The 25,053-nt window shown below is 40.6% G+C and overlaps 1 protein-coding gene across 1 annotated transcript in view; it reads left to right on the forward strand.

Moving 5' to 3' along the window:
* Nucleotides 1-4,954: 4,954 nt before the first annotated feature.
* Nucleotides 4,955-25,053, forward strand: part of MMP20 (matrix metallopeptidase 20) — a 50,986-nt gene continuing 30,887 nt past the window's right edge. The window contains 10 exon segments of the mRNA XM_061203697.1: nt 4,955-4,971; nt 6,991-7,090; nt 7,093-7,134; nt 13,726-13,812; nt 14,118-14,278; nt 17,673-17,821; nt 19,963-20,004; nt 20,007-20,087; nt 20,884-21,045; nt 23,303-23,444. Of these exon segments, the coding sequence (XP_061059680.1) occupies nt 4,955-4,971; nt 6,991-7,090; nt 7,093-7,134; nt 13,726-13,812; nt 14,118-14,278; nt 17,673-17,821; nt 19,963-20,004; nt 20,007-20,087; nt 20,884-21,045; nt 23,303-23,444 (983 nt within the window).

A 25,053-nucleotide genomic window follows, 5' to 3' on the forward strand; every position in this document is an offset into this window, starting at 1 on the left:
CCCCGCCTCTGCAGGAGACCTTCCAACACTAGCAGGTAGGTCTGGTTCAGTCTCCCCTGGGGTCACTGCTCCTTCCCCTGGGTCCCAATGCACACACTATTTTGTGTGCACCCTCCAAGAGTGGGATCTCTGTTTCCCCCAGTCCTGTCGAAGTCCTGCAATCAATTCCCACTAGGCTTCAAAGTCTGATTCTCTATGAATTCCTCCTCCCATTGCCAGACCCCCAGGTTGGGAAGCCTGACGTGGGGCTCAGAACCTTCACTCCAGTGGGTGGACTTCTGTGGTATAAGTGTTCACCAGTCTGTGAGTCACCCACCCACCAGTTATGGGATTTGATTTTACTCTGATTGCACCCCTTCTACCATCTCATTGTGGCTTCTCCTTTGTCTTTGGATGTGGGGTATCTTTTTTGTTGAGTTCCAGTGTCTTCCTGTCGATGATTGTTCAGCAGCTAGTTGTGATTCTGGTGTTCTCGCAAGAGGGAGTGAGAGCACGTCCTTCTACTCTGCCATCTTGGTTCCTACCTATACATGACTCTTTTTGAATTACGGTTTTGTCAGGGTATATGCCCAGTAGTGGGATTGCTAGGTCACATGGTAGTTCTATTTTGAGTTTTTTGAGGAACCTCCATACTGTTCTCCATAGTGGCTCTTTCAATTTACATACCCACCAACAGTGCAAGATGGTTCCCTTTTCTCCACACCCTCTCCAGCATTTATTGTTTGTAGATTTTTTGATGTTGGCCATTTTGACCTGTGTGAGGTGATACCTCATTGTAGTTTTGATTTGCATTTCTCTAATGATTAGTGATGTTGAGCATCCTTTCATGTGTTTGTTGGCAATCTGTATGTCTTCCTTGGAGAAATGTCTATTTAGGCCTTCTGCCCATTTTTGGATTGGGTTGTTTGTTTTTTTGATATTGAGCTGCATGAGCTGCTTGTATGTTTTGGAGATTAATCTTTTGTCAGTTGCTTCATTTGCAAATATTTTCTCCCATTCTGAGGGTTGTCTTTCGGTCTTGTTTATGGTTTCCTTTGCTGTGCAAAAACTTTTAAGTTTCATTGGGTCCCATTTGTTTATTTTTGTTTTTATTTCCATTTCTCTAGGAGGTGGGTCAAAAAGGATCTTGCTGTGATGTATGTTATAGAGTGTTCTGCCTATGTTTTCCTCTAAGAGTTTGATAGTGTCTGGCCTTACATTTAGGTCTTTAATCCATTTTGAGTTTATTTTTGTATATGGTGTTAGGGAGTGTTCTAATTTCATTCTTTTACATGTAGCTGTCCAGTTTTCCCAGCACCACTTATTGAAGAGGCTGTCTTTTCTCCATTTTATATTTTTGCCTCCTTTATCAAAGATAAGGTGACCAGATGTGCATGGGTTTATCTCTGGACTTTTTATCCTGTTCCATTGATCTATATTTCTGTTTTTGTGCCAGTACATTACTGTCTTGATTACTATAGCTTTGTATTATATTCTGAAGAAAAACCTTCTAAACTAAAAATATATATATCATTACAAAATGGAGTATGATATGATTCATGGGTTAAAGAAAACATTTTTACAAGTCAGGCATTCAAAGTGGAGTATATTTACTGGGGAAGTCTGAAAGAAAGACTGTGGTATGGCTGGCTGTGGGCTGGAAGGCCAGCCGGTGGCTGATTGCTAGGAGCCTGCCTCACTGGAATACATTCATCCAGACTGGGGCTGAACTCCTTGCAAGTCAAGAAATGTAATCATTTATGAAAGCTAAACTCACTAGAGATTGAGATGTAGAAACCAGAGAAAGAGTTGAATCATTTGCAATGAGAAATAGCATCAGTTAGGGAGCTTGGGCAGGTTGGCTGGCCCCCCTTCAGTGTAGGCAAGACTCGTGGGAGTGCTAGGGAGCTGCCTGGCCACCGGGGTCAGCCAAGTGGTCCACCTCCAGCCAACTCTGAGCCCAGTGTTCCCTAGGACACTGCTTGGCACATGCATAAATGTATGTATTCCTGTAACTGTCAAGAACACAGATTTTTGAGCTCTGACAGATTTGGTTTAAAATCATGGAGCCACCACTTAATATCTACATGCACGTCAACTAATTATTCACCTTCCCTAAGCCCAAGTTTCTTCATTTGTAAAATGAGGTGTTCTATAGTTTTGTGGAAAATGTACATAAGGTGCTTGGCTCAATGTCTGGCATATAATAAGGGTTTAATAAAAGTTTCAATACCTTAGGGTAATGCTACACACCTTTGTTTGATTCATTACATGGATTAAGGAAAAATTTCTCTCCCTGAGGGCAATCTTATTTTCCTTATTCTTAACATTAATCATTCAATCAATCACTCATTCATACATTCATTTATTCAACAGCTGTTTATTGAAAACTTATTTTGTGCCAGACACTGTTTTATGCACTAGGGATATTGCTGCAGACAAAAGATAGAGTCCTTATCCTTATGGAGCTTACATTCTAGAAGTGAAAGACAGACAAAAAACACTTGAACAATATATAGCATGTCAGTGTATACATTTAATGATGTAATGTTTTACTTTTTCTCCACAACTGTTATTTTAATCAATGGTCAATTCAATAACCGATGGTATCTTAGAAGTAAGAAAATGCCATATATTCATTTTTTTTTAATCTTTCACAATATTTCTGTGGAATTTTTGAAAATCATGGCAAAAAGCAATTCTGTAGTCTCCGATTTACGAACTAGACTGAACACTAAGCATCCATTTAATCTTCTCAACATCCCTTGACATAGGTATTATCCCCACCTCACCCCCCAGCCATTTGACAATGCAGGAGTAGTTTAGGAGGTTTCACAGATTGTGGTAGACATTTTCTGGGTTTGGTTTTGATTTGTTCTTTGGCTGCCCAGCACCAATTTTCTCTCTGGGGGTTATTCCCATCATATATATACATATATATATTTATATATTTATATATAATTGGTGGTCTCTATGGAAGCTGTCCTGCCTCTTAGTGTGGAGGCCTGCTTCTTGCCTCTGGACGTCAGGGTGAGGGCACATGACCCAGGCCCAACCAATAGAATTTCTCATTAAAGACTCTGAATGCTGAGGGAGTGAGAAAAAGACATAGAAACAAGAGCAGCAGTAGCCTTGACTGTCCATCTGGAACATTGTCCAGTAGTAAGAGGCAAGGGTCCCAACAACTGATCACTCCTTGGCTCTGGTTTCTTCTGCCCTTAGTTCTGCTGGTTCTTCCAGACTGACGCTCCAGGCTTCCTGGCAGTTCTCTAAGCTACCTGATATCCTTTAAAAAAAATGTTTTCTCTTAAATTATCCAAAACTGGTTTTCATAGCTTGAAACATAATAACACTGACTAGTAATATATCTAGAAAGTGACCAAGTCAATATTTAATTCTAGGTCTGTCTAAATACAGAGCCCTTTAATAAGTCAACTGGGCAATCAGTAATTTATTCAACAATTATTCATCAATCCATAACATGCACAGCAGGCACCATCTCAGCAACTTCAATGTTGAGGATTTACTAAAACCCCTATGGAATCAAATTCAGCTAGGGTCTAGAAAAAAGCAGTTCTTTGCAGTAAACTTGATTCTGTAATTTAAAATGCTTATCCTCTTACATTAGTGGTACATGGAAACTTGAGTTCTGTGTAAAGTTCTATAAAGTCTGCAGGAGCCCAAAACATCAACCCTGCCCAGAGGCTACCAACCTCCTGTTTCATGTGTATTATTTTTATAATCTGATTTTTCTACAGATACTATGCTTTCCACATTTCTCTGTGATACGGGCTCTCATTCCATTCCCTTTTAGTCATTGACTTGCTTTGATATGATCTTTTTAGGTTAGAATGATTTGGATTTAATTTAGATTTGACACAAGAATGATAGAAAGAAAGGAAACTTTTGCTCCCTTGTGAAGAGAGAAAGTCAGGACAAAAAAACACCTAGTGAGAAATTACCAGCTTGAGTTTGTCACTTTGGAAGGGTCAAGGGTGTTGCCTAGCACTGGCCTTGAGGTAATACCTACTCATATTAACGTGTAAATGACTTATAAGAATATAAATTGCTACTCCTCTTCAGTTTTTGCACTTAACAGTCGAAGTGTCATACTTGGGAATATTGGGATTGATTGCATTCACGCAAATGAAGAGTGGATACTGGAATCTTCTAGAAATATCTAGATCATACCTTATAAGCAGTTATTTACTTCAGTCTACTTCCAAAAATGGGACTTAGCAAATTCTTTGGAGTTCTGGAGGTGAGAGTATTTTCTCTCTATAGGTCCCAGAATTTCTTGCTATCGTTCCTTCACTTCCTGCCTGCATTGGGGCCATCACGATGAATTGCAACAGTGGTTTGGGGAGAAATCGGAGGAATTAGATGATCAAATAGAGGGAAATTTCAAGGACTCATTCTTTGTTCTTCAATTGTGGCAGCTGCTGTGAAAGTGTAGTAGTAGCACTGCAGAGGACAGGAGAACATATAAATGCAAATTTTAAAAGATTGTTGTCATAGTATTTTCCTTTACTTAGACCAAAAAGTGACAGTGAGTATATGTTTGTACATTCATTCATTCATTTATAAAACAAACTTACGTGACTTTTATATCATTCGTTCTTCAAGGAACTTATAATTCAGTTAGTTGAATTAGTCTACTAGATCTGTGGTTTTTTTCTTTTTTCTTCTGAGGATCATGTTTTGTGTGCCTCACAGCATATAACAGAGATGATGTTCACATGTGTGACAAACTCTCATTGAGTACCTGGGGTTATTCACTAGACACCATACATGGCCATAACCCCACTGTTTTCTCTTCATTCAGGAAAATGTGTCAGCATGCAAACAGAGCAAGAGAGAGAGAGAGCACTATAGTAATAACTTTGAATCTAGCCTAAGTGTGAAAGTAAGACATTTATGTATTTTTATCATTTAACAAATAATAGTATTAAATTATTTGCAACAGACTTCACAAATGACTTTAAATACCAGGTATGTTCACCACTAAGACACACTGCTGTAGATCGCAAGGGCAATACTGAATACTTTCTGTGACCAGGATGTTCTTGGCACTTTGTATATATTTTCCTTTCATCCCATACTTCATAATCCAGTTTGCTCATCTACTCCAGTGGTTTTCCAACTTTAGCATGCATCAGAATGACCTGGAAGGCTTGTTAAAATGCATCTGCTGGGCCCCATTCCCACAGTTTCTGATTCAGTAAGTCTGGGTGGGAATTTGTATTTCCAACAAGTTTCCTGGTAAGAGTAATGCTGCTAGCCCAGGAACTACACTTTGAGAATCATTAACTGAGTCATCCACTCATCCGTTCAAAAAACATTAATTAAAAGCCTACCTGGTGGGACTTCCCTGGTGGCGCAGTGGTTAAGAATCCGCCTGCCAATGCAGGGGACATGGGTTCAAGCCCCGGTCCGGGAAGATCCCACATGCCGTGGAGGATCCCACATGCCGTGGAGGATCCCACATGCCGCAGGGCACCTAAGCCCGTGAGCCACGACTACTGAGCCTGCGCTCTAGAGCCCGTGAGCCATAACTACTGAGCCCACATGCCACAACTACTGAAGCCCACACACCTAGAGCCCGTGCTCTGCAACGAGAAGTCACTGCAATGAGAAGCCTGAGCACCACGACGAAGAGTAGCTCCCGCTCGCCGCAACTAGAGAAAGCCCGTGTGCAGCAACGAAGACCCAATGCAGCCATAAATAAATTAATTAATTAAATAAATTTCAAAAATTAAAAAAAAAAAAAAACTCCAGAGTGAAATAATTTAAGAACAATTAATTCATTAAAAAAATAGCCTACCTGGTGCCTGGTAATAAAGTAAAAAGATAAATTGAACATTATTCTGTAAGAGCTGACATCTACTGAGCACTCTGCTGAGGGCTTTGTTATGACCTGATTTACTCCTTTATGACAATTCTTCAAAGTAGGTACCTTTTTCCCTATTTTTCAGGCAAAATTACCACAGCTGAAAGGGATTAAGTAACCTGCTCAAAGTCATATGGACAAGTGTCAGAAGTAGGACTTGAACCCAGGTCTACTGGATGCAAGTGACACCCACAGACACCATGTCACAGGCTATGCTACCTCTGTAACATGAGGGGCTTACACACAGTAGTACTGTCAGTCTTTTGCAGATTTAAAAAAAAATGATGTTCAGAGAGGTTACATAACTTGCCCAAAGTCACCCAGCTAGGAAGTATCTTAAACAAAATTTAATCTCAGTTTGTCCGATGCCAAAGTACTTTTTCCACCATACAACACCATTTCTCCATGCTATCTCTAAATCAGGATCCATCCAAATCAGAGCCAGGAACAAGAGTATGACTCCAGTTAACCAGAGTGCACAGAGAATGGGGAATTGATGGTTTCGGTTAATGAAGAACATCTCTCTTATGTTAACTGATTCAAAAGCTTTCTAACAATTACCAGTGCACCTTCCACCCTAAGTCAGCATGGTATAATGTAATGCTTCCTTGATGATTCAGGATCTTACGTGTCCCAGAACCATCATTATAAACAGCATTTGTTTCTGAGAAATGTCCAAGTGGATACAGAAGAAGGTGAATGGGGTAGATGTGTGGGGAGCCCAGAGTTAGAGGACAAGTTAAAGTATATTCTACTCATTTACCTTCTCTGCCAGCAGAATAGAAAAGCCCCAAACTGAGACTCATCAAATGTTTCAGTTGAGGTGGGTTCAAATTAATCATGTTTACTCTAGTTCACATAAGTAGCTGACAAACTGCATTGAAAGTGACTGTTTTTCTCCTTTTGCCACTTGGTAAATCGCAGAGTGAAGCATTGCCTGACTCCTGTGTACCGCTGTGTTACCCCGTCATCAGGGGAGAAAGGAGCTGTATAATTACCTTTTGAGACATGAATCATCCTTGCTCTGAGGGCCCAGACCTGTTTGACTCTATAAAAGCAGCTCAAGGTCGAAGTGCAAACATGCACTGTCTGCGATCCCCTGGGCTGCTATAATTACCAAGCCACCAGGAGGAGATAAAGGTGCTCCCTGCATCTGGCCTTGCTGTCCTCCTCGTCACAGCTCTGAAGTTTTCCACTGCAGCCCCCTCCCTATTTGCAGCCCACCCCCCCCCAGGACCTCAAGGAACAGCTACCAGCTCGCACAGGTTTGTGAATCTTTGCACAATTCCCTCTTCCCCCTCCTGCCCCAGAAAACCTAAAGGGGATAATAAGAAAATAAGGAACATCTGTTATGGCTTTGAAATCATCTTCTAAGTCCACTGAAGTCTAATGGATACTATCCCCTGTACAGCTAAGGCTGGTGTCTGGTACACACTGAGTGCCTGTTTTGCATGATTGCATAAATAAATGAATGAATGTCTGTCCAGGTATCTTGCCGCACACAGAATTTGAGGTGGCTTGCAAAAATACATGCATTACAAAAAAAGACAAAAGAAGTATTTGAGGAGCAGCGTAGGAGGAAAAATAAGGGCAGAAAAATAAAAATCAAAGTGTAAGATTTGCACAGTAGAGGTGGGTCGGAAACTTAGTGCTAAGATTCCTAACAGTCACAACAGAAAGATTTCCTGTGTTCACTTTTTAGAAAAATGGCTCTTGTACTCAGGGCAAACTTGATCAAAATTTGAAGTGAACCAAGTTTTTGCTGGGTGGCTACCCGCTTCTCATGTGAGGGTCTCTCCTCTCTAAAGCATATTCCCCAAGCACCTTATTTACTTACAATTTCTGTACCTTCCCCTCCTTTAAAATCTCTCTTGACTGTCAGAGAGGATCTGATAAAATAATTCATATCAGAATTTCTTCAAAGACTAAGTGTGACTCAAAGTGATTCAATGTATATTTGCTTCCAAGCGTTTTGGTTTTTTGTTTTGAACATTTCAAGGGAAGTTGGCGAACTTTAACCTTAAGAAACAAGTCTTCAATGAAGGAATTTCCAACATTCATGAAAGGTGTGTAGGTGAGATGTTTTGCACCAGGGCCTCCGTTTCAAGTGTCTGTCAAAACGATAGCGCGTCTGTGATTGCCAACCCTGCCTCAGGGTTGCTTTCCTACCTGCCAGGCTACACCTGTGTACAGCATTGCAGAGCTGATTGTCGCCTGTACACACCAGCGTGTCCCTACTGATTGTTTACACCACTCTTCCGTTCTAATTGGTCCGTCCCCCTGCCACACCAGTCATTAAACATTTTGAACATCAACCCTGCATATAAACAGCACAGTGGATGCCAAGCACAGACCTGTTGAATTGAACTTCCTTTGACTTGAGCCCACTTTCAGACGAACTAAATTCCAAATAACATATCTCACAATATAGGAGGTCTATTTCAAATTGCATCTTGCTGGTGCCACCAAGCTTTGAATCCCTTCTCCCCAGATGTAATCTTCTGTCACCCAGCCTCATGCCACTCTGATTCAGAAACTAGAGTCTTTGGGACCTCCAGAAGGAGGGTCATGCTGAGGCCAGAACTGATCTGGTGGCTGAAGACCGTGGTTTTGTCCAGGTTCAGACAAACTATGTTCATTGAGCCCAAACCAGCCATGCCTGTTCATTTACAAATCATCAATTACTGCTTTTGTACCACAATGGCAGAAACCACATGATGAGACCAAAAATATTAATTATCAGGCCTTTGCAGAAAACAATTAGCTGACCCCATAGTGGTCTATGCAGGAATAAGGCCAGTGAGCCTTGGAAAAAGCTAACCTTGCTAGGAGTATTTAGAAATAATTAGGTGTTCTTGGACTGTTGGGGATCTCTAGTGACCCCTTACTCCTTCCTCTCCAAAGCAAGTCAGCCTTCCTCAGTCTCCCTTATGGCATACTTCCTGAAAGACCTTAGACCAAAGATCAAGAAAACTTGTCAACACCTGGCAAACAGACCTTCTCCTGCCTGCAATGGCTCCAGTCATCAGCTCTGGGCAGGAACAGGTATCACTCTGCAGCAAGCTGGAATGATCTGGGCAAACCTCTCAGGTGGATCCCAGTGCCTAGAAAGAATTACTGTCCCACCTTATAGTTTATAGAAATAGTTAACAACTTAGGCAGCCTTACAATACAACAAATGAAATGACATGAAATAGATTTATTTCATAAAAATAGCTTAAGTTCATTCATTCAGCAATTATTTATTGAAAGTTTACTGTATGCTATGTGCCAGGACCTGTTCTAAGCACTGGACAAACATCAGTGAACAAAACAAGTCAAGTCCCTGTTCTTATGGCGCTGGCATGGGGATGATGGAGGAGTGGGAAGATGCTGGGAGGAGACAAACAAGTCAATCAATATGTCCCCAAGTGATATTAAAAAATAAATTAGGATGATAGCGAGTTACTGGGACCCTGGGGGGTGTTTTCACTTGAGTAGTTCAGGAAGGATTCTCTGAGGAAGTGATATTTGAGATAAAGAGCTATGTGAACCTGAACTTCACAGTCATGTGAAGATCTGGAGACAGAGCAGTCCAGGCAGAGAAAAGAGCGAGTGCAGCAGCCGGCTGAAGGAGCTTGGATTGGAGCATCGGGCTAGCGTGGCAAGAAGATACTGGCTGAGTCCCAGAGTCAGGCCAGGCCAGCACACACCTGGGGCCTGGGGGTCCAGGTCAGGTTAAGTCCCTTCTACACTACTCTCTTCTTTCTAGATCGCTCACTAAGAGATAACAAATGGTTTCCTGTGCCTGGAAACTCCAGGCAGGAAACGTTTCCAAATACTATTCGCTTCTTCCTAAATCCATGAACACGATAATCTATGCTTGAAAAGATAAACAGGTTTTTAGCTGATTTAATGCCCACTTGTATCTTTTAAATTCTGATTGGCTAATTATCATAAAGGCTTGGAAAATGATGAAATACTTAGTCTCATAATCCAGAGTTTTATTCTACTTTTTGTTTGTTTTTTTAAAAAATAATAATAGCAATACAACATTTAATACAGGCTGTTAAATTGTCCTTAAAATAATATAAGCTTTTATAATCACATTATTATGAACTTATAATTAAAGAAAATAAACAAAAAACCTTCCAAATACAAACTGTTAAACTCAGGTACTTTTACTACCATTTTACTTTCTGTGCATAAAGATATTTTTTAATTGTCATTATACTCAAAATTTGGTTCCTACCTTTCTTATTATTATAACACAATAAAATTTTGATTTTATACTATGTTCATAAAGATCATGTTAAAAAGTTACAAATATTTCAGAATATAAGTGAGTTATAATTTAGCCATTTCCTTTGTTGGATACATGGAATATTTCCATATGAATAATGTTTCTATGAACATCTTTGTACGTCAGCCTAATCTAAAGGATTATTTTTTTCAGGATAGATTTCCAGAAGTGTAATTAATGAGTAAAAAGGTATATACATTTTAAAGTCTTTTGATATATTTCAAATATTTTCACACTAAGGATCTCATTGGATCCTCATACTGGTGTGGGTAGGGTAGACACCAACCCCATCTTATAGATGAGAAACCTGATACCAAAAGGAATTGCCCAAGCTTTTTAGAACCTAGGATTTGTCACACAACAAAAAGTTCCCACAGTTCCATTCCTGTGACTTAGCCAAAACAGAAAGATATATTGAAGAACCATATCTCGAACTTCACCTTGTCCTGAAGCACACTTAAATCTGAGCTTTAAGCTCTTCACTCTCAGGAAGGACACTAGGAAAGTGCACTGAAAGAAGAATTGGGAGGGGGACCTGGGCCACTAGCTTCTGGGACTGCCCTCGAGGTCTCTGCTATTCTTATCTGTCAGACATTGTTAGAGACACGGAGAGGGGACCACCATATTGCCAACCCTAGACTCCTGCGGTTTCAACAACGGGGGAGTACGGAGGGTGGGGAGGCACGTAGGACAATTCTGGTGAGTCCTGAAATCTTTGACCCAGGCCCACAATTAGGTGTTGAGCCAACAGCACACAAGTGTTAGAACAGAACACAAACACAGTTCTAAGTGGGCACCTTTGTGCCTAACTGAACATTTTGACTCTGAAAAGTATGCTAAACCCTCATCAATAACTTTGGCAAGAAAGTGTACAGAATAATTTGGGCTCTCTGTACCTCAGAGAGTTTGATAATTCTTCAAAGAAGCATATTTTCTATATTTTAGCTAAAGAAAAATAGCTCAAATGGTAACTGAACATCTACTCTGCACCTAGAACTGGGTCAGGCCAGGGCCATATCTGTGAAGGCATCACGATCCCCAGCCTGAGACCCCACAGGTGAGAGTATGAGAAGCTGGTGGACTGTGGTACAAGGTGGCAGGTGTTCACTAGTCTAAGAGCCACATTCCGTGGGAGCACCCAGTAGGGAGCAACTCACCTGTGTCACTGCAGTAACCAATCCTTGTGGTCTCTTTAAGTAGAAATAGTTTCTGATTTTGTCTTTACTTCGTTAAAGATAGTTTTAATCCTATTTACTATGACTTGCCTTAAACCTTTTGAGCTGCAGGTCTAGCATCTTAAGCATATTTTGAAGAAAAAATATTTTATTATAAAAATTATATATGTTCACAGCAAAAAAATATATAAAACATATATAACTAAAAATGAATTATTCTCAATTCCATCACTAAAATATAACCACTGTTAATCCCTTAGTCTATATTTTTCAAAACGCTTTCTATGACTCAGTGCTGGGACTAACGTGAAGGAGTGACACAAGCTTGGACCCTGTCTTTATTTAAAATTTTGGTATTTTGTCCATCATGGATTTTATGCATTAATTTTTATTTTTTTCCAAAAATATTGCATTAAACATTATTTTTCTTGATCATTGAGTATTTGGCAACCCCCCACCCACTTCCTCATCCTAGTCCTAGTTTACGACTATATATCTGTGTGTATTAATACGCACAGACTTCTGTTTACAAAGGTGGCTTGTACTATAATAATAGTTGTAAACCTCTTTTCACTTAATATATCAGAAGCATCTTCTTATATGACCATATTTCATAAAACCAAAATTAAAATTTAGAGTGTAAGTGTAACACATAACCTAACAAGGGAATAAAATATTTGAAATCAAAACGGCCTCAGAACATATGGAGCATCTGGCCTTCCGCACAGAGCTCACCTCTGAAGAGCGTAATTCAGACTTACCATGAGCATCATGTTATCACAGCATCAGCTTGAGCAAACAGAATGGCTCAGAGAATCAACGTCATCCTGCCAAAAAGATCAGGAACATAAAATGCTGATTTAAGATGGCCTAACCAGACACGGAAATGAAAGCAAATAGTTACACCTTTGTTTCAGGGCACCTGCCCTGGGTTTCAGGGCTCCATCGCCCTTTTCCTCCTCTTGGGTTCTCATCTCAGTAAGATTTTTACAAAGAACGACCACCAGGGAAGTGAGCTCCTCTCATAAGCAGGGCAAGGAGTAAGGATTGGTTGACCGTAAGGACACAGAGCACCTTGTCCAAACAAGTGAGCGAGTCTTACTCCTTTTCTTTTTTTCCTTAACAATTACAGTTCATGTTCATAGCAGAAAACTTTGGGATATAGGAAAGGATAAAGAATAAATTGTCACCCATAATTTTAAAACCCAGAGATAAACAAGATTAATATTCAGACTTATTTCCTTCCATTATTTATGTTACTTATGTTCATTATAAATTATATATATGTTAATTATCAATGTCTTGATTAATGTCTTAATATTAAGTGTTAATATAGATGTTAACATTATTATATTAATATACAGATATAATAAACATGAATATAATATATTTACATTATATGATTTTGTTTATTTACGAAATTATGTATAAATATTTCACTTCTACCTTTCTCAGTATATTGCCATTATATTGACTGCATTACTCCATGCCATTAAATATTTTTCAAAAATATATAAATAATATTATTTATATACAACAAATAAGTACCCTATAATAATGTACAAATATAAAATTTTATATTTAATAAAATAAAGGTACAAAGATTTAGCTGCTTTTTGTTTTCCTGAAATAAGTTGGGTGGGTGAAATTCCTGGGCCAACAGCAGGCTCTGACCCTGCATTTTCACGACCCTGTCTCACTCACTTCGCCCAAGAAGCCATACAGAGTGTTTTGAGAAATACATTAGGGTTTTAAGCCTTTAAGCGCAAATAAAAGCCTTATAATTTATGGCTAATTTCATTTGCTTCAAGGGACAAAGAGCCAGTCCTAGGAAACATGCCCCTTGGAAACAATTTGCACCCCATGTATTGAACACACCTGAATTAATTAAAAGTCTCAGCTGGGAAACAGATTGACCTGCTGCCTTTGTATAAGATGAGAGGCTGCAATATAAGGCCGCAGAGAGTTAAGAACATACTGATCTTGCATAATGTATAATGAAAATACGACACTAATAACTGTTTACCAGAAAAATAGGACAGTCTTTGTTTTGCAAATTGGTAAAGACCTCAATGACAAATAAATGGTCCGTGGGGAAAATGTTCACATTATTCTCCTTCCATTATTTTTTCCTCTTCAAATAACTATTCATTGTAGAAAAAGTATAAAAGGCACACAAATAAAAAAAAATCTAAAATCCCACCCCCCAAAGATAATTGTTGTTAATAACTTGGCATATATCTAAGCTTCATCTACGCAAATATATCTAATTTTTTCAAAAGTGGGAATATGCTCTGCACACTATCTTTAGCATATCAAGAATACCGTCCCTGTCTTACCTGAGCGTAAGTGTTGCCCAGAGATTGTGCTGTGGACATCAGCCTGCCTCTCCGTTTCAGGCATACCTTGACAAATATTACACAAAGAAAGGAGGGCGCCAGATTGGTGAGATGGGTGCAAGAAGAGGCAATTCCATGGTTAAAAACATTAAGGAGGGCTTCCCTGGTGGCGCAGTGGTTGGGAATCCGCCTGCCAATGCAGGGGACACGGGTTCGAGCCCTGGTCTGGGAAGATCCCACATGCCGCGGAGCAACTAGGCCCGTGAGCCACAATTACTGAGCCTGCGCGTCTGGAGCCTGTGCTCCGCAACAAGAGAGGCCACGATAGTGAGAGGCCCGCGCACCGCGATGAAGAGTGGCCCCCGCTTGCTGCAACTAGAGAAAGCCCTCGCACAGAAACGAAGACCCAACACAGCCAAAAATAAATAAATAAATAATTTTTTAAAAAAAACATTAAGGAGCTGCAGGCTTTCTTCGGCCTCCGAGTCACCGGGAAGTTAGACCGGGCCACCATGGATGTGATCAAGAGGCCTCGCTGTGGAGTTCCTGATGTGGCAAACTATTGCCTCTTCGCAGGTGAATCCAAATGGAAAAAAAATACTTTGACATACAGGTAATGAGATCGAGTCTTTCCAAATTCGGAGAGAAAGAGCCTTTCTCTCCTTTCTTTTCATTTAAAAATATCTTCCTTCTGATCTGTATAAAAATCATGACTCATCACAATTATAAGAGAGCATAAGAAATTTTTAGGTCTAATCTTTAGAAAATGACAGTGGAGAATTCACTAGAAAATATGATCTCAAGAGTATCATAATGGCTGGCCGTTTTAGGCATTACAATTTTACCAATTAGAGACAACACATTTTTCTCTAAAGAAAAATAAACTAGTCTAGGATTAATAACCTGATGGTACCAACCAGTTTTCTTAAAACAATCTTCTAAATCAGAAGTAAATAAACTCACCTACTAATAAATTAATTTTTTATTAATTCCAAAAATACTTTATTGACAATTTATTAAATGTCTACCATAGGCATTCAGTTTTGGAGATGTAAAGGTGAGTAGATCACCTTTCCTCTCCTTTGGGGGAGACACGCATACAAACAGTCGCAGCTCTGGTTGAGAAGTCTGAAACTACAGGTCTAAGCAGAGAACTGTGGCAGCACATGGAGGGAGCTACCAAGTCACCCAGGGACCGGCCAGTGACATCTGAGCCTGACTTGTAGGCAAAGCGGGAGCCGGTCAGCCCCTAGCCCCAGGCTCCCCCATCTCCCACCTTATCCACCCTCCACCTCCACAGTTGAGCCTGGCCCCCACCTGGCCATCCTCTGGCTTCCTCCTGTCCCAGGCGGAACAAGGATTCTGCACGATCCAAGAGGACTCATTCACCCAACCAGAATCTACACCCTCACTGTACTCTGGGTTCTCAGGCCAGAATTCCAGCCCCGCAGCCTGCATCCATTTGTGGAGCCAGTACAGGCCTCCTTCCCAGGTTGTTCCACCCTCCCCTGTTGGACCGTCCATGGTGCTTCCTAATTATTATACTACATTTTACTATTATCTATATTCACGAGGTCACTTACATCTCTTATCTGTATGATGGAAATGATGTGCTGCTGCTCATCTCCTCCCAACTTTACGTTCACTCGTGGCAAGTTGGTTGTTGAAATTAGCCATAGTGAGGGTACTTACAGTATGGAAATCAGCAAACCCTACAGACAAGGAGTTTTGGTCATAGAACTGGTTGTTAAACTGTAGCAGCACACCAGTGATTCCCTGTGATCAAATGGGGACTCAAACCCAAGGAGAGATCAGATGATTCCTCTAGGCCACTTGTTAGTTGCTATGAGCCTAAGAGTCCATTAAGGTGGTGCTGAACACAATTATTAGTCTCTGTTCCAGCATAAGAATTCCACAAAAATCAAAGCATTTGGGGAAGAAACACCCTATAAGGAATTAAACACCCAAGAGATTATGAGATGATTAAGGGTAAGACAGAAATATTTTATATAAACTCACGAAGTTTTTTCCGTCATTTCTTAAAATAAACTGTATCATAGAATTTTAGTCAGTGATTATGCACAGCAAAGACAAGGGGATTGATCAAGCTAATTTGGGACTTAAAGAAGTATAATATTCTTGTGATAATATTTTGGGCAGTCCCAAAAGCACCCTCCACACTGCCCATCCAGTTGCTCCCAAACAACTCTCCTTCTCCCCCGCCCCACCCAAAAAGGAACTAGAGACTATCTTAGTACTCTGTCTATATAGCTACTGGATCTCAGAATAACTCCTTTTAACATAGCCCAAAGGACTGCAAAAGACAAAATATAGCATAGTGCTTATGTGCATAGGCTTTGGAGTCGTAAAGAACTGGGCTCAAGTCCTGACTAGTCATAAAACGTAGAGTGTTACTATTATCTCTGAAGGTTGCTGTGAGGGTTAGAGGGCGTACCACATTTAAAAGTGCCTAGGACAAGGTCCAGCACGTAGTGTGTATTCACAGAACATTAGCTGTCATCACTGCTGCTGTGTCAGTCTCCAGACCCTGGGTCAGGACCTCTGTCCACATGCTCTTCCTTTCTGGTGTCATCCCTTCTCCATCCCCGTCTTCTCCAGCCCAACACACAGGCAGCTCTGTGGGGATGTATAGCTTGTCTATAATGTGAGCGAATTTCGACATACCAACTACACAGAGCCATGATAAATCACAGATTCATATTATGCAGTGGGCGTGGCATATTCTGAAAACACTAAATGGTCCCTTCAAGGGTCCTTCTGGTTTCCCCCTGGACACTCTACCTCCCTCCTCTTGGCCCCAGTCCCTGGAGTTAGAGATCTCCTTGATCCTTCCCTCTCCATTACTGAGGTTTAGCTATTTCTCATCCTCTCTGTGGGACATGGTCCCTTCCTTTTGGGCCCCCAGGATAACCACTGTTGGTTTCTGGCTGAGAATGCACCACCTGCATCAGAATAACCTAGAATACTTGTTAAATGCAGATTTCTGGATCACACATGTGTGTTTAACAAGTTTCCTAAGTAGTTATCACAAGTCCTAAACTTTGAGAACTACTGAGTAGGCCCTAAAAAACACTAGCTTTTATTCATTAGTTCATCCACTTAGCGAGTGTTTGCTAAGTGCCTACTATGTGCAAGGGCCTGGACTAGGAACTGGAGAAAGAGAAAGTTGGCTAGGTGTCTGCTCTCAAGATTGGCTCTCACAGAATTCACTTCTAACTCTGCACCCATGATTCCATCTGAGCCCAAGGTTCTGGGTGGCAGTTCCTTTCTCCCGCCCTTCCTTTACATGCTGCCAAGAACCCCCAGCCCCTGGCCTCCAGCATGGCATGTCCTAGAAAAACACCAACTGTCTCCACCCACTGTTTGTCCAAAATGCTCTGTACTTTTCTGCCTTCTGATGTCATTGCCAGGCCAGGACTTGATGAAAGACTCAAGCCTTTTTCAGTTCAAGTGAGCATCCTTGTGAGGAGCTAGCACTTCCCCTTTAAGATACATATTATTTTAAGAAAAAACATTCCCCCATGGCCCTGGGGAAATCCTGATGGTCTTTGATTAAGAATTTGAAAAACCTCAAAACTCTGTGTTTTTATTTTTTACAATTGAAAATTTTCAGTACCTTTTGGGGAAAGAGGTCCCTTCTCAGTTAAAACCACTTCAGGGAAAATGGACTTCCGGCTACTCGTAAAGTTACACAAGGTATTATTCTTTAAAGTTAGTGATATATAATAACAATGAAAGCCAAACTGTTTCAGTACCAGATTATCTCAACTCTTTCATTTCTCCCCTTCATTTTTCTTACTGTTTAACATGTTTCAGTAATTTAACAAATATGAAAGCAAAATAAAAATTATTATTTTGGAGAAAAAAATCTAAATTATAGATTTATGTTCAATATTTTTATTTTTAATACAACCTTGACGTAATTCTTGCTTTCTTCACTTAGGAGCACTTACTGAAAGCAAAACATGTTCCTTCTGTTTTCGCAGAATATCCAAATACACACCTTCCATGACTTCTGCAGAAGTGGACAAAGCAGTGGAGATGGCCCTGCAGGCCTGGAGTAGTGCCGTCCCTCTGAGCTTTGTCAGAATAAACTCAGGAGAAGCAGATATTATGATATCTTTTGAAACTGGAGGTACTGTGGTGCTTCTTAGATTTTGTCTACTAATCAGAGAAGAGATGCTTCAACACTTTTCCTTCTACAGTATTTAATCCATGTGATCAGCACAATCCTCCTTCACACAGTTGTGAAGGGCAGAGGCCAAGATCATGGCAAAGTCACAGTCTTCATCTGGCCAGAATATAGAACCAGAGGAGTTCTCAGCATTTCTTGTCATCATTAGACTGAGCTGTAGAATGGACTCAGCATAACCAGCTTTCATAGTGGTATTGCCCCATCAGGGACAAATGCTGTCAGATTTAGCTTTCCCATTGGCTAGGAGGTCATCTGACCTCATCCCATTCCCATGATGATGTCCATCGCCATATACCCCCTCCCATATTAGCCAAGGATTTCCCACCTTGAATCCTCACTGAGGATTAATTCCACAGGAGCCCTGACAGCTTTCCTGTGCAGCAATGTTTAGGAGAGTGACTGGCATTGCCGTCTTGTCCACACTTGCATACCATCTTTTGGAGATGCCAGGCCTGCCTCCGACCTGCCCACTTCTTCTCCATCCCCCAACTCCCCCCAGCGAGGAGTGGAGCCCTTTTCAGAGAAGCATGTCTAGTAGTAGATGATGGAAAGGCCATGTAATTCCTTTCCCCTCTCAGCTTCCTCAGAGTCAAGGTGAGTATCACTGCCTCTTCCCCTCCACAGATAACATTTCTAAGTGTCCTATTTCAAGTCCTTATCTTAATTTTTATCTGATGTCACTGGGGAAATACATGCTTAGAAGCTGGGAGAGAGAAGATCAAGTAAGTCCTGAGTGTGACCCCTTGAGGGGTGGCCCTGGGTGTGGCCTGGTCCATGGCAGATCCTGTTCCTCCCAGAGGACCAAGGCCACCCCCAGTGAATTGGCAGGGCAGTGGGCTCAGGGCAGCTCTGGAGGTGATGGAGTTAACATCTGGCTGTCTCTTGATCTTCCAAGCTTGTGCTCTGTTCCCTAAAACAGAGTTGACTACTAGGGACTGTGCTGCCATTTAACCAGGCCTTCAGGGCATGTAATCTGATTAGACAACACTGCACTGAAACCTGGGGAATGGCACACCAGAATTTGTTTTGTTGGTTTTTAATAAAACAAGGTATCCTCACGAAAATCCTGAAAAACTGTGAAATGTAGTTTCTATACTATCCCTCATTTTATTCTTCCTCTTTTTCTATTATATTTGTAATGAACTTTTAATTAAATGTAGATAATAATACAAAAGCATATTAAGCTTTGAAAGTTGTAATTTTATAAACACCTTTATTGCTTTCATGAGTTTTATGCATGAAAGTATATCAAAATTACAGAGAAATTTTCTTTTTCTTTTTCTTTTTTTGACACTTCCTTAAATTATATTGTGCTCTAGAAACAGAAAGCACACACTTGTTCAATTTACTATAATTGTCTTAGTCAAATCATATTTTTGTTTGGTTTTTTGTTTTTCTTATTAATTTTATTTTTTATTGAAGTATAGTTGATTTACACTGTTGTGTTAGTTTTAGGTGTACAACAAAGTGATTTAGTTATATATATATATGTGTGTGTGTGTATATATATATATTCTTTTTCAGATTCTTTTCCCTTATAGGTTATTACAAAATATTGAGTATAGTTCCCTGTGCTATATAGTAGGTCCTTGTTGGTTATATTTTATATATAGTAGTGTGTATATTTAATCCCAAACTCCTAATTTATCCCTCCCCTCCTAACCCCAAATCATACATTGAAAGCACTCTGCCAACATGTTCACAGACCAGTCAGTGGACGAGGTTGCGATTGAATGACCATCTGCTCTTTCTCCTTTTGTAATCTGTGGCATGGTCATAGTCTACAGTATGCCTTGTGCCAGTTAATAGACATTGCAACAAATACAACATCAAAAGAACATTTTTTATTTTTAATGCTTACTATCTTTAAAATACAAAATATCCCTTTTATTTTTTTAATGGATAGGTTACTCATTGGCATGTGAGCTTCTTCTTATAAAAAATGAATATTGAAAAATAAACCTATTTGTATGAGACTGTCAATGCTATTGAAAAAGTTTTCTGTTCACTGTGATATTAGGTACCCTTCAAAAATTGCTAGAAAGACTAAATCCTGTTGGTGTTTCTCCCCACTTGTTTAGATCACGGGGATTCCTATCCATTCGATGGGCCTCGGGGGACTCTAGCCATGCATTTGCACCTGGAGAAGGCCTGGGAGGAGATACACATTTCGACAATGCTGAGAAGTGGACTATGGGAATGAATGGTATATATGCACAATTCACCATAACCTGGAAAATATTGTACCTTCTTCTGGGCCTCCATCATGAAACCTTGAGGTTCAATGTCCCAAGCCACCCTTTAACTAGGGGGGCTGGCTAGAAAAAACAAGTAAGCCAAAAATCCAAAAGGGAGCACCGTAAGGGAAAAAGATCCACCCTCAAATGTGCTGTAGACTTTTCTGATCTCTGGTTCATAGTGTATAATCTCAAGAAGCAACAATCCCCTACTCAACACACAGCTCAATTTTTCTTCAACTACATAATATTTTTTGATTCTTACTTGTACTTGGAAATAGGCTATATTGAGAAATGACCTGAGGGGAGTCAGTACTTTCCTGAGAAGTACGATGGGGATAGGTATAAAAGTTCTAGAACATCATGCATGTCATCTGGAAATCTTCAGTGTGAAACTTGTGTGGATAAAAGGGAGTAGGCAGGGAACTAGTAAGGCATCTGTGGCCTAAATCTAGGTATTATTGCCACCGTTAGCTCTAAGGCCCTTCTTTATCAATCTACTGAGCACCATTGACAATGAACAAAATGAACTGATTTACATTTCCATCTTCTCCCACCCCCAAGCCCCTCCTAGCCAAGGTGGGGAGAACTGGACTAAATTCAGCAAAGCTAAGTGCCAGGACAACCTACCAACCTTTGAGTAACCAAGTTATGAAAAGAAAATGAATAAACTGTGATTTGGGCATAAATTCTCCTGTGAAGACAGGAAATGTTGAAAATAAAACCTTGTGCTGATGCTGTCCTTTTCTCTCTCATACTGTCTAGGTTTCAATTTATTCACCGTTGCTGCTCATGAATTTGGCCACGCACTGGGCCTGGCCCATTCCACAGACCCATCAGCACTGATGTACCCAACTTATAAGTATCAGCATCCCTATGGATTCCACCTTCCCAAGGATGATGTGAAAGGGATCCAGGCACTGTACGGTACAATCACTACACTTTTTTTGACCACAAACCCTGAAAGTGACAGGCATTTGGTCTCCAACTTAAAGAAAGTATACTTTGTCAGGAGTTACCTGCATAAGTGAAGATTAAGCTAGAAACTACAGCCCCAGCTATGCCCTCTTATGAAGAGCTTATTTACCAGATATGAGTATTGCTTTCTTTTGTAAGATGTACAATTAAATTTTACATCTTTCCTCTAGAGCATATTGGTCCTTTGATGGCCATAGAATATACAATCATTTGTGTGAATTTTGAGTGTTGATCGGAGTCAGACATTGGGAGAGGATGGATATTTTTCATATGTATGGTGCTTATCCATTTGCAGATAAGTGACCTTATCTTCCTAAAAATAGCAATGATGATGGTAATAACTGTACCATTCAGTCATATAGGCAATCTGCAATTTGCAAATCATGTTCATATGAGTCATCTCCATACCATCCTCATGATCAGCCTGTGGGGTGTGAAATGTTTTCCTCATTCGATAGTTGAGAAAGCTGAGGCTCAAAGACAGTAACTATCCCAAACTATTCAAAATTATCTCAAGTGTTAACATTCTTTCAGAGGTAATAAAGTATTATTAGGAACTCTATATCCAATTTTGCTTAACAGAAAGACAAATCTGTTAATCCATGAGATGAAATCTTGAAACATCATTAGACCTTGACACTTTTTTGTGTTTGATGGATAAAAGCTGAAGAATCTAGGAAACTGACTTTTCCTTAAGCCTCAGAGCCTGGTTATTCAGGCTTTACTTACAGGAGTCCCTCCTCTTCCTCTCAGCCTAGAAAAGGGTCTGTAGAGCCCAGCTCACCCATGTTTCCTGCATGCCAGCCAGCCCATCTGCTGCTTAGAAATGGGCACACACACCTGCAGTCAGATTTTACCTGAGGCATGAAAGACAAATTTCGTCCCAAGAAGTGTTCGGCCAGCTGTATCCCTTCAAAGAGGGGTATATGCCAGTCCTGCTCCTCCCTTGATTGACAGGAAAAAAAAATACTGTGAATCTCTCCATATAACACATTTGGCCCTAGGACTCCCATGTGAAACACTTCCTGTGGCCACCAAGAAGAACCCACTCCAAATCCGTGCCTGCCCTTTATGGGTCCTTGTGCACTGGAGAGTCACCACCATTCTGATGGCCACTCTTACTCGGCCAGGAGCTGTAGCTTATATTTTGACATGGCCATTTTTACACAGGTGAACAAAATGCAGAAGCATGGTTTTATATTGCCAAGAAGCACACACATCACCCACCCCTGACCACCTGAGCACCCTGATCTTTGGTAGAGTGCCTGGCAGCACATTTCTGATCTGACCAATTTCCAGTTTCTGATCTTTTCCCAAAGCTGCACCCCACCTCTGATCTTCACCCCATTGCTGACCCTTCTCCACCCTGATCTCACCCATCTCTCACTCTTAGTGGACCCTTCCCTGTGCCTCACTCCTTCCCTGATCCTCAGCTCTGGTCACAGCAAGACTCTATCAAGCACAGAGACCTGCGTGGGGCAGTGGCTCAGCCAGCCCCAGCTCACTCTTCTGTAGCTGGCAGACAGTCCTCAGGAACAGAATGGGGGATGAAAACTCACCAACACCTCTCCCAAAGGGCGGGTCCTACATTCCAAGAGGGTCCACCAGAAGATAACTTTAAATGACAAACACTTCCAAGGTACTTCAGTGCCCCAAGAATTTGCTCAGTCTCTTCCGGGTGCCTAAGAAAAGGCTTGTGCACAGGGCAGGACACCCAGAAGTTGTTCAAAAATAATAAGAAAACACACAAGAAAGTTATAATCTTATTGAGAACAAGAGTACTTAATTATCAAAAAGAAAAAAATCAGAGGCAATTTTCAAAATAGATTCCTAATTTGAAACACCCATAGCTATGAAAGAAATTATGCATAGTAATGAAATAATAGTTAACATTTTTGGAACTTTTATTATATGCCCAGCACTCCACTAAGTGCTTTTTAGGCATTATTTAATTCTCACCAAAACCTTCTGAGGTAGGTACCATTATTGCCCCATTTTACTATGAGGAAACGGAGGCTTAGAGAGGTTCACCTGTATCACACAAGTCAGCAACTAATGAAGCCGGGGTTCAAACCCAGGTCTGCCTGTCATCAACAGCCATGCTCTTTATTACCTTGTCATATACAGTGAAAGCGGGTCCCTGGAGCAGAAGTGCACAGACTCTACATTCCTGGTACCATTTTGACCAAGTTGCTTTGAATCCTAGGACCTCGGAAGACATTCCCAGGGAAGCCCGCTGTGCCCCACAGCCCCCCTCATAATCCTTCTATCCCTGACCTCTGTGACTCCAGCTCAGCCTTTGATGCTGTGACAATGCTGGGAAAGGAGCTCCTGTTCTTCAGGGACCGGTAAGCATTAAGACATGCCATCAACTCTTATCAGACCTCAGCTCCGTATCCAGACACACGTCACTCTAGAGGACCTTGTTGCTGCCATAGGTGGCGATCATGCAGAAGTGCTGTCCTGTGTGGCATTTGGATGGGAGGCAGGAGTCTCTGGGGAGATATGGAACTGCCAAAACCCAAAGAGTACCTACTATGTTCTTGCCACTGTACTGTTTTCCGTACGAGTACAGTGTTTCTTCTAACCTTTTTCACTGTGAAGCAGAGTTAGAATCCCAAATTTACAGATGAAGACAGAAGCTCAGTCTGTCAAATTTAGCTCAAATTTACAGATGAAGACAGAAGCTCAGAAGTGTTAACTTCACAAGGTAACACAGTTGTTTTAAGTGGCTGAGTTATGACCCCAGCCCAGATTCATCTGATGTCTGTTTTGTTCACCACTGTATCCCTAGCGAGAGCACACAGTATATTCTCAATAAATATTTGTTATGGGGGTTGGATAGATGGAAAGATGGACAGAGAGCTTGTTGCAAGAATGGATGAATTCATGGATGGATGGATGGATAGTCAGGTGGATAGATAGATGGGTGGATGGTTCTAAAGTTAGTATTCTTCCTAAACCCCTCTTTCTCAAGGCCTCCTGACTTTTCAACTATCAGCTGTCAGAAAGCACAGAGAAGGAGGGAAGATTGGTGGGTTTTTGTTATACTACAGCTTTAGTTACTCAAGAATACCCTGAGGTTTAAGTTTCTATTACTGTTGTTTTAGGAATGTTTCTTTTGGGCTTACTAGTAGAAGTTTCAGTAGTTCTGTGAGTTGTAAAGAATGATGAGATAGCATTGGTATTTAACTTTAATAGCATAGGAGATTGAGTAATTTATGATAATAGAGATCCTGGGTTTTTGGTGAAGATACTATAGGAGCTATAGGAGTAGCTATAGTATCAGATACAGCTATGATTAGTGGTGGTAGGTGGTTGATCTTTATTTTTTAGTATTTTTATTGTTATGGAGATTACTCATCAAAATTAAAATAAGTAAGTTTAACATTAGTGTAATAAGGAAAAAGAGGAAAATTAAATGTTTTTGGTTTGAAATTGATGTGGAATTTTTTTTTTTTAATATTTATTTATTTATTTATTTGGTTGTGCCGGGTCTCTGTTACGGCAGGCGGGCTCCTTAGTTGCAGCTTGCCAGCTCCTTAGTTGTGGCATGCAAACTCTTAGTTGCGACCTGCATATGGGATCTAGTTCCCTGACCAGGAATCGAATCCAGACCCCCTGCATTGGGAGCACGGAGTCTTAACCACTGCACCACCAGGGAAGTCCCAATGTGGAAGTTTTTATCTGAAGATAAGAAGAAGTTTTTGGAATAAAGTTTCCTAGCCAAATTAAATGTAATATTAATGATGCTAGCTTTTTGGCTTGCTGAAATGTTGATGAATGGTGACAGGCAGTGAGTAATAATCAGAAAAAACCTGAAGAGGTTGGAAAATTTATACAGGTGCAAAGGGGAATTAAATTTTAGGTTTTGTGTTACAAAGTTAAGTTCAAGTGCTAGACTAAAACCTGAAACAGCTACAGGGAGAGCTGCTCATTTTAGGTCCTAGGGCATAG

This window comes from Eubalaena glacialis, chromosome 10 (genome assembly GCF_028564815.1).
Source record: "Eubalaena glacialis isolate mEubGla1 chromosome 10, mEubGla1.1.hap2.+ XY, whole genome shotgun sequence".
NCBI classification, from domain to species: Eukaryota; Metazoa; Chordata; class Mammalia; order Artiodactyla; family Balaenidae; genus Eubalaena; species Eubalaena glacialis.